Raw genomic sequence first — 14,395 nt, 5'->3', positions numbered from 1 at the left:
AAATAAAGAAGACTTTTGAATTTTATGACCTTAAATTAAAGTTGTGTCATATGTACTAAAATATCCTTTAATCTTATGATTCTAAACATGCCATGTAAAAAGTTAAAATTAAAGTACTATAAAAAAAATGATCATTTCTTTTTAAATAGATTAAAAAGAAAAGTAGATATTTATTTATTTTTAATTGAGGGAGTATAAATATTGGCCCCGAAGTGTTACAGGAGCTCACAAATTTTCAAGTGACAAATTGAAAGAGCGTACGGGGGACAAAGCTGTAATTTCGGCGGCAGCAATCTTGGGATGTAAAGAATATCCTTTGGGCAAAACTATGATGCTTCCAGAGACATGAAAATCTTAGCCCCAACACTTATTAACTGAGGATACCTTTCCCTCTCCATTTCTCTACTAAGGATTTTATCTCTGCCAAGCATCGCCCTCTTCTCGAGGTGACCCTTTTAGCTTCGGAACTTGCTTTTGTTGTAATATTTGGTGAAATTCTTAGTTCCAAAAGTTGATTCTTGTACTATATATATAGTGACCATTTTAGTTCCAGATGTAAAGCTGCTTTAAATTTCTTGGTGACGCTTTCATGTGTTCGGCTTTATGTAGTCAACTAAGTATTTCCTTTTCTAGTCTGTTGTCTACCAAAGTTCGGCTCTTACCTTCGTAAGTAAACTGCATGTCAATTTTGTGTAGACTATTCCGTTTCCTTTTTCTTTCCTTAGTAGGTGGACAGATTTTGTTCTGAACTTGGTGTTTAACTAAATAGTGTCAATATACAATATATATGATGCACATGCTTTGTTGTTGTTCTCTCATCACGGATGATTTCCGGACTAGACTAAAACTGGGAGGGAAGTTTATTTCAATATTGAAAACGTGTTTGGTTTTTGAGCATTCCATAATGCAAAATCCATCACTTGGCAAAGAATATACTCCCTCCGTTTCGAAATAAATGAATTGTTGGATTTTGGCACACAGATTAAGAAAAAAACATCAACATAAATTTCTATTTTTACCCTTGAAGTCTCTTTTACCCAAAAAAGGAAAAAGCTGACCTTGGTAATGCTATTGGCTGCAGTCTCTTTTGCTTGTCAAATCGTAAGGGTAATTTTGGAAAAAAATTCAACAATTCACTTATTTTGGAACACCAATAAATACCCCAACAACTCATTTCTTCCGAAACGGAGGGAGTACTATTTAGTCTTGCCATTTTTTGGGCTTTGCTCGTAGTGACACTATTGCATTGTTAACCCTATGATGGTTTAACTGACCTTATCCTTATTTGAAGTGATGAAAGAAAGTTGTTGTTTCGTTTAACCATCTCTTTGGAACACTGCTTATGCTATAATGCTGTAAAATCAACTCATATTTCCACTCTATTTGAAATAGGAAGTTGTATTACATCAAGATGCTTTGGTTGGTCCTAGCTGAGGATTGACAAAACTGTTTTAAGTGAAATGCTCAATTAGTGTTGGAAGCGTCATCATGACTTTGATAAAACAAAATTATCAAACAAATGTTTGTGCTATATTATCCTTTCAATTAAGCAACTTCATCTTGATGAGTAGTGATCCAGGCTGATATTTCATCAGCCGGTGTTTCCAGATGACATTCACTGCATGCATCTCTTGTGATTCCTGCAATAGGCAAGGATTAGGATGGTCCTTGTTGCATTCTGAATGTGTAGCAAACAAATCAACTAATTTGATTGCTACTGTCAATCTTACAACTATCTGTCCACATTTCCAGGACCACAATTCTGAAAATTTTCTTAAACCTTCAAATTTTGGGCGAACTGGCAGGAAAGAACTTTTCAGATCTTCCACCTGCTCCTACAATATTGTTCTCATGCTGGTTCGACACTGTACACATCTGTTTTTTGCTTCTTTATTCCTTGTAACAATACTTGCAATTTATCATGTTGTAATGTTGTATTCTGTTTCAACTTTGATTCTGTAATATAAACACCCTCCCTAAGGATGATCATACAGTCTTTGTCAAGCATTTTTCTTTCAAAACTTTGGCCAAATCTCTTAGGAAGAATGTTGTAAAAGGGTATAAGCCATCCAATCTTTAATTCTATCTATGATTGAAATCTGTTTCCATTAATGAAAAAGAGAAGGAAATCTAAGATCTAACAGAATGATTTTTCAATGCTAAGAGGACACTTGCTGTTTATTTTTTTGGTTTTTCAGTTTTCTGACACTGCTTTCCCAGAGGATACTTGTCAGTTTCCCTGAAACTAGCTTTCCTTTTTTGTATTTCCTAGATAGAATCATAATCTGCATTCTGCTCTGATTCTTTTTCTCTTAGTTTTGCAGGTTTAAGAAAGTTGGTAGGCTCAAGTCGAGATGGCTATCATTGCACATTTACTTTCTACAACTTGTTCTTTAGATGTCTCTTCCAGCAACAAGCTGCATTTCAAGTCAATTAACCAATGCTCTACTCCTATTCCAACATCTTTTAATATGGGAATCTCGTTTTTACCCTTGAAAAACCTAAGTTTGCAAAGCAAAAGGTCTGCAAAATATGTGATCAGAACTTCAGTTGTTTCCATGAGCCAAAAAGCCAAAACCCATAATGACTCTGGCTCTCAACAGACCGCTGATGGAGCCTCCTCTAGGAAGAAGGTCATGGTCATTGGTGGTGATGGCTATTGTGGCTGGGCTACTGCTCTCCACCTATCCAACAAAGGATATGAAGTTGCCATTGTTGACAACCTTATCCGTCGCCTATTTGACGACCAGCTTGGTCTAGATTCTCTAACACCCATCTCATCTATCCATAATCGCACAAGGCGTTGGAAATCACTCACAGGGAAAGACATTCAACTGTTTGTTGGTGATATATGTGAATTTGACTTCTTGGCAGAAGCCTTCAAATCCTTTCAACCTGATGCTGTTGTCCATTTTGGAGAGCAGAGGTCTGCACCTTATTCTATGATTGATAGGTCAAGAGCTGTTTATACCCAACATAATAATGTGATAGGGACACTTAATGTACTATTTGCCATAAAGGAGTTTAGGGAAGAGTGTCATTTGGTCAAACTCGGGACAATGGGGGAATATGGGACCCCTAACATAGATATTGAAGAAGGTTATATAACTATCACTCATAATGGAAGAAAAGACACTCTTCCTTATCCCAAGCAAGCAAGCTCTTTCTATCATTTGAGTAAAGTCCATGATTCCCACAACATAGCCTTTACTTGCAAGGCATGGGGAATCAGAGCTACTGACTTGAACCAGGGAGTTGTATATGGGGTGAGGACTGATGAAACTGCAATGCATGAGGAGCTGGTTAACCGACTTGATTATGATGCTGTATTCGGAACTGCATTAAATCGATTCTGTGTGCAGGCTGCTGTTGGACATCCACTTACGGTGTATGGTAAAGGAGGGCAGGTACGAACTTCTCTCGTTCCATGTGGTCCTGCATTTTAATGAACTAGATTAGTGTACGTGAGTTGCACGTGTGTTTCACGTCAAGCCTCCAATCAACATGAAATATTTATAAAAGAATAAATGATTGAAAAATAACAATTGACTTTAAATAAATATACTCCCTCCATTTCAAAAAGAATAACCTAGTTTGACTTGACACCGAGTTTAAGAAAATAAAGAAACTTTTGAATTTTGTGCTCTTAAATTAAAGATATGTCAAATGTACCAAAATGCTCTTCAATCTTGTTGTCTTAAACATGCCACATGGAAAGTTAAAATTTAAAAGTTGCTAAAAAGGGAAAGGGGTCATTCTTTTTTAAACGAACTAAAAAGGAAAGTGGGTCATTCTTTTTTAAACGGGGGTTAATATTTTTCCTTAAAAGAATATCACAAAATGAGTACATGGGTTACCTTGAATATTAGTAATCGTATTTTATTAGTTGTACGTTTATTGATGCTTCCCTCTCTTTAATCATGTTGCCACTATGCATGGGGACAAGCACCTATAGTTGCTATGTTCTTGTTCAGCAAATAGGACCAAATTAAAAAGAAACGTGAGAAATTATCAAAATCATAATTCATTGTTAATGTTGATTATGAATAATTCATATATAAACTTTAAAATTATTAACTAAAAGAAATAAAGAAAAATAGAAGACTAATACTAATAATGATTGTCAGAAGACGAGTTAAATCAAAATAAGAGAAAAACGTAGAAGAAAACCTACCATAGCGTATATGAAGAAATAATTTAACCTTTTTGCTAATTTAATTTCTCGTTTAACTTGGTTATATGCTTTTATAATTTTAAAAAGGTTCGTTCACATAAGCTAGAACATATATACAACCGTAGACAGAAAAGAAGGTTAGCAAGCTATTTATTAACTAAAAGAGATATCAATATTAATTTGTGAAAGAAAAACCCTATAAATGTTTTCCTTTTTTCTATTCTCATAGATTTTGGGACTCTTTTTTCACATATACAAAAAGAAAAAGGCCTATAAACCTTTTTTCTGTTACCATAGATTTTGAGATTCCTTTTTTACCACATACAAGGAGAAAAAAAACTTACCAACATTAATTATTCATATATTTATTAAATAATAATTGAAGAAAAAAAGGTGAAAAGACGATTTTGTCTATTACGGGATGTTTTAATGCAGAACAAAGAATTCAATTAACTTTTCTAAGGTTTCACATTTTTAATATATTATAGATTATAGATATTGATTATAGATATAGATTATAGATAAACAACTAATTCTATTGAAAAACTCTTGAGTTCTATCCAAAGATCCTCGAGTGAAACTTCTTTTCTAGCTTTTATTAAGTGCATAAGTAACGATATACATTGAATCCCTCTCTTATTGTGAAAAATTTGTTCTTTCGGACGAACTTATCAGTTAAAAATTGTTGTTGGGATCATAGACAGGGTGAACTTCAATAATCGGTGACATGATCCATAGACTGTTCTCATCTAAAGTTAAGATGCAACTTATTTTTCCATTGCCAATGACTAACCATTCAATTCCGCGATATGGACTGGAAAACTCTTTTTTAAAAATCAGGAAGGGTCTGAGCCCTGAGGAACCTTCTAAATAGGAAATGCTTAAATCACTGGACTGTAGACGTATTCTGCATTTATTTTCCCCAACTGCTGAATATATGCTGATATTTATTCCGTTTATGCGTTCGTAATTCATTGCACCAAAATTAGCAAAATCTACGGAAAGTAAATTTTTGTACAGTTGGAGATTGTTGCTGGAAATGGAAGGTATTGAGAATTGGATTCCAACACAATTATTGCAAAGCAAAAAAGTGGTGAAAACGGGACCAGTATGGTCTTTAGAAAATAACAAAATGTGAATTTGAGTGGCTTCCTTCCTTGAGATGGGGCTCCCGCTAACTGTTTGCATGGATTTATGAGCGTCTTGACCTATTACCCCCTGACAATAAGTTGTTCGCTGTTTCATAGTATTCCTGGCTTTTCCAACGTATGTTTTTTGTGCTGTACAGACCAGGGGATATTTAGATATTAGAGATACAGTTCAATGTGTTGAGATTGCAATTGCCAATCCAGCACAACCAGGAGAATTCCGGGTTTTCAACCAATTCACAGAACAGTTTTCTGTAAATACGCTTGCAGCCCTTGTCACCAAGGCAGGCGAAAAACTTGGCCTTGAGGTGAAGACCATATCAGTGCCCAATCCAAGAGTAGAAGCAGAGGAACACTACTACAATGCCAAACATACTAAACTAATTGAGCTGGGCCTACAACCTCACCTTCTTTCTGATTCTCTTCTTGACTCACTATTGAACTTTGCTGTTCAATTTAAGGATCGTGTTGACGCAAAGCAGATAATGCCTAGTGTTTCTTGGAAAAAAATTGGGGTGAAGCCAAGGACGGTTGCAGCATAAATCACTCAGACAATTATAAAAAGACTCAAGAGTTCTCATTTGTCATTTTAAGTAGGAGCTGTAGTATTTTTATAACGCCTTGCACACTATTATGTTGTAATTTTGGGGAGTATTTATTGTATTCAGAAGCTTGTGAAGGTTGTTGATGTCTTCAGGACGTGTTTCAAGCCTGAAACTTATATGTGGAGTACTTGTCAATTTAGTTTTCACTACATAGACCTGTTCCCCGATCTCCTCATTTTGGCAGATTCTCAGTATGTACTGTTGCTTGCATAGTCACTGAAGCGATGGGTTCTTTTGCTTGCATAGTCACTGAAGAGATGGGTTTCCTATAAGGTCTATACTTCCAGAGACTGAATTATGTTTGGAGATAAACGTTTACTGGCTTGTAGAGTCATAATGTTCAAAGAAAGACGATAAAGGTTAAATAACTTTGTGAAAATGATTTTAACTTTTGAGATAATTAGGACATCTCCTATGATGTCTTTGCTTGTAATGAATGCTGGCAATGAACAATGTAGTACGGCATAGCCTCGACACCATCTCTGCAGCTCTCGGACCTTAGAAACACCCAAGAAAATGAACGAAAAGCAATTTCAACATTTCACATGAATAAATCAGTGTTCAAATTTGACTTGTACATAAGTTCAAAGAATATGTTGAAAGATGTTCTTCCCAGCAAACTTGGAAAGAAAACAACCCCATTAGTATTATAATATTATTCTTTTCATGCACTCTTCCCCATCTTCTTTAGTATCTAATCTATACATACTCAAATACTAAATTTCATGTGATCTCGCGAATTCTCATATTTGGTCCTTCAAGAACTTAATATAGTTAGTGATGAATGACAATGATTATATTCACTTCGAAGTTGTTTCGGTGGCTACTTTGTTACTAAATAGTTAACTTGTACACAACTGAAAGATACTGAATCATAATCGTGAATGTATATGTCCACTCGGTTTGCATGATTGAGATGGCATAGCCATGTAATTTCCACGTAAATCCACTTTCACAAAAGCCAACACAGCGGAAGACAACTCATCTTGATGAGAAGTAAATTCATGATCAGCTCCTTCAATAATTTGTAATTTATGATTTGGCACATTCTTGGCGAATTCCATAGCGTCTTCGACTGGCACCATTTCGTCCATTGAACCATGGACTGTCAATACCCTATTATATTAACCAAACACATTTAATACACAGTTGATGAACAAATAGTCATTCACAAGCAAAAGTAGCCTCATACTGAGACGTGTACACAACGGGCACAAAACACAAATCAGTGTTCAACTGTTGAAAAAAGTTGTATTGCACAGTGAGATATGACGAGAATATTTAATAATCACTAGTTATAATCAATATCAATTCCTGACCTGCATCTATTGGGAATATTTTGACATGCTCCACGAATATCAGTTGTTAGACGATCCATCAAACTTTTCTCAGTGACACGATATTCAAATCTTCCTGCAAATAGCAAGAGATGGCAGAGTGGAGAATTAACAGCTGAAGGTAAACTTAAAATTCACGGAAAAAGTAGGGATTTGATTTATCATATCATTCGTGAGTATATTAAATTAGACTTTCTCATTGTTTTTCCTCAAAAGTAGTGTTATCCAGTCGTGTGGTCAGTATAATCTCGATAAGGAGTATCGGAATATCAGAATAGAAAATAAAAAACAGAAATCTCTCAGCCTAAGATAGTGGGAAAGCAACCACATAAATTACAGATTACATAGAAGTTTACCTTGTTAGGGTTTTGCCTGATTTTCTTACCGAATTCAAGTTATTTTCTTACCGAATTCAAGTTTTACTTTTCTTAAAAGTAGTACATAATTACTTTTACTTTTTCTAAAAGCAAAACATAAAATTTTTCCATATTTGGCAAATCTCTTTCTTGGAGAAAAGGTTTTGAAACTCTATAAATATCATAACACTAGCATCCATAATGTAGTCATCAAAAAATCTTATTTAGAGGCAGATCTCTCACAACATGTTTTATGTATCTTGTTTAGGGGCAGATCTCTCACAACATGTTTTATGTTTTTTCAATAGGTTTCATATTTTTCAATATTAATTTTTATACGTAGGTCGTTTGACCAAAATATCAATAATATATTTTAGTGTTATGTTTTTTTCTTTGTCATCTGATTTATTTTCGTCATGGTTTGCAAACTTTAAGCTTCTGCATGACGCCCTCTCGATTTCAAACCCAACAAGTGATATCAGAGCCTACAGTTCAAAGGTCCAATAGTTTGGTGAAACGAGATTAAAGACAAGTTCAACGCGGTTCTAATCAATTTGCAATCAATTTGATGATAATGAAGATTTTTTGTTCAATTTACATGTGGAGAAGAAGTTTTAAGTATATTTCGACATTCCTGTTGTTGCATCTTTAAAAATAAAAATAAAATATTTATTTTTAACTCACTTTTAACCGTAGTATTTAAATCTTATTTTTAATCATGGCAAGCAGCAGTGATGAAGATTATGTACAAAGCGAAGATCATGCACGCGAAAAAGGTGGATCAAATTATGTCAAGAAAATCAAGCCAAAAATGAGAGATTTGTTAGGGATTTTGCCCTGATTTTCTTATCAAATTTAAGTTTTACTTTTCTTAAAAGGAAAATAAAAGTAATATCATAATTACTTTTAATTTTCCTAAAAAGAAAAACATAAAACTTTTTCATATTTGGCAACCTTTTTTTTTAGGAAAGGTTTTGAAACTCTATAAATGAAAGACTCCCCTTCTCATATCATAATACGATAGCATCCACAATGTAGTTATCAAAGAATCTTATTTAGGGGGAGATTTCTCCTAACATGTTTTATGCTTTTTTCAGGTTTTATATTTTTCAATATATAATGAACGGCCTTCTCTCTCTTCTCTCTTCCTTCTCTCTTCCTTCTCTCTCTCTAAAAACCAGCAACCGTTGCTCCCTCCGTCAACCACCAATCACCGGCGAACGAACCACTATTACTCTCCTACCACCGACGAAACGGCCTCCTTGTCGTCACTGTCGTCGCCATATCATCCTCCGGCGAACCCCATAACTAGCACCGCTGATTTCTCCGTTACCGGCGAACTCCACTCCTTTCCTCTCCGAACGAGGCGACAACCAGCGCCACTGCCATCGCTCCGCCAGCAGCCCTCCAACCTGATCCAAAACCCTCAACCACCGTGTTGCCGGTTCGCAAGCTCTCTCTTGCCATCGGGGATAGCTCAAAAAGGTGTTTTCCTGTTGAAACAGAGAAGAAAACCGGCAGCCTCTCTTCATCGATACTGTTCCGACAAAACCGAGTACGTTTTCTTCTGGATTTTCGTTATTTCTGCTTCGGGCTGTTCATTGGATCTTCGTGTTCGTTTAAATTAATTTTTGTTCGGGATATTTTAGTGTTCGATTTGGTTGATAGTCGAGATTTGGTACCTATTAAGATTCCGAAACTGCTTTATTCTCTTCTTCATCAATCGAAAACATTCGGAAGCTAATTTGGAGATTTTATTGTCCACCACTTCGGCGAAGCTTCGGGACATTCCGGCGACGTAACCAGCGGCCTCTTTCCCGTCAACCTTATTTCGGCAAACACTTTTTAACACCAACATTGCCGGATCAGCAGCACGGAGGCGTCCCGGTGACATCCAAACTTTGGTTCTTTCGTAACTTTATATAGTTTGATTTCTTTATATTATTTTGCTCCTTGTCTTTTCCTTGATGCCAGGCCATTAGTGTGCTCTATTTTTCTTACTGTTAGTTTTGTCCTTACCTCGGTTTTGTTTTTTCTCCCTATTTGAGTTTAGTTTTGTTTCTAGATTATTTCTTCTAATTTGTGTGAGCCTTGTATTTCCTGCTGCTGCTTTGTTACTACCATTGTTTAGATTTTCTTATATTTTCTTGTAGTAGTGGCTGTGGGCGTTGATGGTTGGATAAGATCATGTCCGAGGGGGTTGGGGCGGGGGGCCATTGTGACGGCGGGGGAAGAGGAAAGGACGGGGGTGGGAGGGTGGCCAAGGTTTGGCCTCAAGGGCGGTAGAGGAAGACGTGTGGATAGAGATGGTAGGCTGAGGGTTGGGTCTTGGAATATAGGGACTCTTCAAGGTAAGTCCATAGAGCTTGTGAAGATTCTTAGAAAGAGGAAGATTAATATTGCGCGTGTTCAAAAGACCAAGTGGGTAGGGTCTAAGGCTAGGGATGTGGACGGATACAAGCTTTGGTACTCTGGGAGCGAGAGGCATAGGAATGGAGTTGGCATCTTAGTAGATGAAGAGCTTAGAGGTCAGGTAGTAGAGGTAAAGAGGATCAGCGATAGGTTGATGACTATTAAGTTGGTCATTGGGGGGTTTACCCTGAACGTGTGTAGTGCTTATGCGCCGCAAGTGGGCTTGGATGGGGAGGAGAAGATGCGGTTTTAGGAGGCTTTGGATGAGGTGGTAAGAGGCGTGCCTAGCTTGGAGAAGATTGTTGTAGCAGGAGATTTCAATGGGCACATCGGGGCGTTACCGGGAGGCTTTGGTGATGTGCATGGTAGTTTTGGTTTTGGGGAAAGAAATGAAGAGAGGGCTACTCTATTGGATTTTGCGAGGTCCTTTGGGCTGGTGGTGGTGAACTCGGGCTTCCCGAAGAAGGACGATCACCTGATCACCTTCCGAAGCGCGATAGCCAAGACCCAGATTGACTTTTTGTTGCTTAGGAAAGGGGATAGGGTGTTGTGTAAGGACTGTAGGGTCATCCCGAGTGAGAATCTTTCGACCTAGCATAGGCTCTTGGTTATGGATTTGGGTATAAGGAAGGATAGGAAAAGAAGGGGTGAGGAGTGTAGACTTAGAATTAAGTCGGGCGGCTTGACGCCAGTGAATGCGTGAGAGATATGGGAGAAGTTGGCGGGAATGGGGGTGTAGGAGTGTAGGGGGGACGTGGTGGCTAGGTGCATCAAGGAGAATGCTAGTGAGGTGTTGGGTGTTTCTAGGGGCCGGGCCGGGCATCATCGGGGGGATTGGTGGTGGAATGAAGAGGGTAAGAAGAAAGTGGAGACCAAAAAAGGGGTGTATGCTAAGTTGGTTGAGAGTAAGGACGAAGAAGAGAAGCGGGTAAACAGGAAAGAGTACAAGTTAGCTAGGAAGGAGGCTAAGTTAGCAGTTACGAAGGCTAAGACGACAGCTTTTGAGAGCTTGTATGCGGGGTTACAGGAGAAAGAAGGGGAAAAAGTTGTTTAGACTCACTAAGGCTAGGGAGAGGAAGGGTCGTGACCTCGACCAGGTGAAGTACATTAAGGGGGAGGACGGTACAGTGTTGGTGGAGGACGGCCACATTAAGAATAGATGGCAGTCGTATTTTCATAGGCTCTTGAATGACGAAGAGGATAGAGCTATTGTGTTAGGGGAGCTGGAGCACTCAGAGGAGTGTCGGGATTTTAGTTATTGTAGACGTTTTAAGGTAGAGGAGGTTAGAGAGGCTGTTCGCAGAATGCGAAGGGGTAGGGCGACGGGGCCTGATGAGATACCGGTGGATTTTTGGAAGTTTTCTGGCGAGGCTGGTTTAAGGTGGTTGACTGGATTGTTTAACAAAATTTTCAAGACGGCGAAAATGCCCGAGGCTTGGAGGTGGAGTACTATGATCCCTCTTTATAAGAACAAGGGTGACATTCAGAGTTGCAATAACTATAGGGGTATTAAGTTATTGAATTTGGGAGAGAGTGGTCGAGGTGAGGCTGAGACGGATAGTGTCTATTCCGGAGAACCAGTTTGGATTAATGCCTGGCCGCTCGACGACGGAGGCAATTCACCTGGTATGAAGGGTGGTGGAACAGTATAGGAAAAGGAAGAAGGACCTGCACATAGTGTTTATCGACTTGGAGAAGGCATACGATAAAGTTTCCAGGGAGGTGCTTTGGAGATGCTTGGAGGTGAGTGGAGTCTCGGTGGCATATATCAGAGCAATTAAGGACATGTATGATGGAACTAAAACTCAGGTGAGGACGGCGGGAGGAGACTTAGAGTATTGCACTGTCTTGACAGGATTGCATCAGGGATCTACTCTTAGTCCCTTTTTGTTTGCTTTGGTGATGGATGTGTTGACGCGGCGTATCCAAGGAGAGGTGCCTTGGTGTATGCTTTTTGCAGATAATGTAGTTTTGATTGATGAGACGCGGGGAGGTGTGAATGATAAATTAGAGGTGTGAAGACAAACTCTTGAGTCTAAAGGGTTCAGGTTGAGTAGGAGCAAGACAGTATTTGGAATGCAAGTTTAATGACGTAAGGCTGAAGAATGAGGTGGTAGTGAAGTTGGAATCACAGGTGGTATGTAAGAGGGATAGTTTCAAGTATCTCGGGGCCGTGATTTAGGATAACGGTGAGATTGACGAGGATGTCTCGCACCGTATTGGGGCGGGATGGATGAAGTGGAAGCTCGCTTCGGGGGTGTTGTGCGATAAGAAGGTGCCGCTCAAGCTTAAAGGCAAATTCTACAAGGTGGCAGTCCGTTCGGCCATATTGTATGGAGCGAAGTGTTGGCCAGTTAAGAACTCCCACATTCAAAAAATGAAGGTGGCGAAAATGCGGATCTTGCGTTGGATGTGTGGGCTGACTAGGGGGGATAGAGTTCGGAATGAGACTATCAGGGAGAAGGTTGGTGTGACTCCAGTGGAGAATAAGATGCGGGAAGTCCGATTGAGATGGTTCAGACACGTGATGAGGAGGGGCATGGATGCCCCGGTTCGTAGGTGTGAGAGGTTAGCTTTGGATGATTTTAGGCGGGGTAGGAGTAGGCCAAAGAAGTACTGGGGAGAGGTGATTAGGCGGAACATGGAGCAGTTACAGCTCACTGAGGGCATGACCCTAGATAGGAAGATCTGGAGGACGCGAATTAGGTAGAAGACTAGGGTCAGTTTGGGTCGCTAGTGTAGGGAATTACTTGGTGGTGGTATTATTCTTGTTATGATACCTTGTTTCATGCTTTATTACGAATCTGTTTACTTTCTCTGTTTTCTATTACTTGTGGGTGTCGTATTTATGTTATGCCATCTTGTTCCATGCTTTACTATGTATTTGTGTAGTATTCCATGTCTCGAGCCGAGGGTCTATCGGAAACAGCCTTTCTACTTCTTTAGAGGTAAAAGTATGGACTGCGTACATCTTACCCTCCCCAGACCTCACTATGTGGGAATACACTGGGTTTGTTGTTGTTGTTTGTATATTTTTCAATATAAGTTTTCATATTTAGGTCGTTTGACCAAAATATCAATAATATGTTTTAGTATTATGTTTTTTTCTTTGTCATCTAATTTATCTTCGCTATGATTTGCAAAATTTAAGCTTCCGCATGACACCCTCTCGATTTCGAACCCAACACACCTAACATTCTTCTTCTTCGTGCCTCTTTTGGTGTAGTGACACACTCACAATTTTGCACACAAATAAGTACAAGTCTAGAACTATGTCAAAAACAACATAATGAAAAGGGGTAAACTGGAAAATATATGAGGGTATCTCAATAAAATTAATGACCTAAAATCAAATTGATAAGAGACTCGACGTATATATACATACGCACAATAACAATAATAATTTAGAGTTGCCTCTTTTACACTTACTAATATTTTTAGTGAGGTATTCATTCTTAAAACACATAACGTCTTTTAACTTCACATAATAAGCTTATTGTATTATCGTAAAAAGATTATTCTAGTTAATAAGATTTTAGTCATTTGTTTGCAATATATTACCTTGAATATAGTAAAAACTTCATATAATAATATGAAAATTTGAGTTATTTAATTCAAAGTTCTAAAATATTTTTGATAAAAAGTAAATAATTTTCTTTTTTTTTTTTTATAAGTTTTGTACCTTTCTTTTACCATCTTTAATATTGTCTTAAGTAAAATTAAAATTATAAAAGTCACTACTATGAATTGAAAGTGTTTTCAATATCCATCCATTATTCTCTCTCTCACTAGACTCTCTCTCTCACTAGACTCTCTATCTCGGTCCACGGCCTTCGGCGCCGTCGCCGACCGTCGGCGCCGACCCGACCCGACCACCGGTCCCCGGCGTCGACCTCCGTCGCCGGTCTCCGGCTTCGTCGCCGGTCTCCGGCTCCGTCGCCGGTCTCCGTCGCCGTCGCCGGTCTCTGGCTCCGTCGCCGTCGTCGACCTACGGCGCCGACCCTGCTGCCGGTCACCGCCGTACCCTCTCTCTCCCGCGCCTCGGCCCTCCGGCCCCGTCGCCGTCGCCGACCTACGGCGCCGACCCGACCGCCGGTCACCGACGCTGACCGCCGGACCTGACCGCCGGTCACCGACCCCCGTCGCCGAGATCCGGTTCCCCCCTGCTGTACCCCCCCTTCTTTGTCCAGACCCCCCCCCCTCCGCCGGCGCCGTACAACAGGGCAGTAGCTGTAGCTCGGTCTTCAGCCGGCAGCCGCGGATCCATCTCAGTAGCGATCCCCCGGCAGCAGGTCGACGCGGGGCTTGGTTGCCGGCTTGGTCTACAAGTGAAATCTGGTGACTTCTAACCTTTGCTTATTTC

General features: G+C 39.3%; 2 protein-coding genes across 10 annotated transcripts in view; one reads left to right on the top strand and one right to left on the bottom strand.

Annotated features, from left to right (window-relative positions):
- The first annotated feature begins 219 nt into the window (after nt 1-219).
- LOC107838884 (UDP-sulfoquinovose synthase, chloroplastic) lies at nt 220-6,078 on the top strand. 8 transcript variants are annotated; one of them, XM_016682123.2, is made up of 4 exons: nt 220-446; nt 1,753-1,867; nt 2,325-3,407; nt 5,463-6,078. In XM_016682123.2, the coding sequence occupies exons 3-4, from the start codon at nt 2,355-2,357 to the stop codon at nt 5,862-5,864; spliced, it is 1,455 nt and encodes a 484-aa protein (XP_016537609.1). In that variant the 5' UTR covers nt 220-446; nt 1,753-1,867; nt 2,325-2,354; the 3' UTR covers nt 5,865-6,078. The 8 variants fall into 8 exon arrangements, with proteins under 8 accessions (XP_016537609.1, XP_016537613.1, XP_016537612.1 ...); XM_016682122.2 differs by having other exon boundaries at nt 232-446; nt 1,753-1,857; XM_016682124.2 differs by having other exon boundaries at nt 233-446; nt 2,317-3,407.
- Nucleotides 6,079-6,521: 443 nt separating this feature from the next.
- LOC107838885 overlaps nt 6,522-14,395 on the bottom strand; it is a 33,195-nt gene continuing 25,321 nt past the window's right edge. For both annotated transcript variants that reach the window (XM_016682129.2, XM_016682128.2), the window contains 2 exons: nt 7,247-7,340; nt 6,522-7,043 (listed from right to left, as the gene is read on the bottom strand). In XM_016682129.2, coding sequence (XP_016537615.1) covers nt 6,800-7,043; nt 7,247-7,340 — 338 coding nt within the window. In that variant the 3' untranslated portion in view covers nt 6,522-6,799. The remainder of the gene's footprint in view (nt 7,044-7,246; nt 7,341-14,395) is intronic.

Source organism: Capsicum annuum, chromosome 8 (assembly GCF_002878395.1).
Source record: "Capsicum annuum cultivar UCD-10X-F1 chromosome 8, UCD10Xv1.1, whole genome shotgun sequence".
Lineage (NCBI taxonomy): Eukaryota > Viridiplantae > Streptophyta > Magnoliopsida > Solanales > Solanaceae > Capsicum > Capsicum annuum.
The sequence above is the reverse complement of the archived record's forward strand: the minus strand, read 5'-3'. Positions and strand labels throughout refer to the sequence as shown.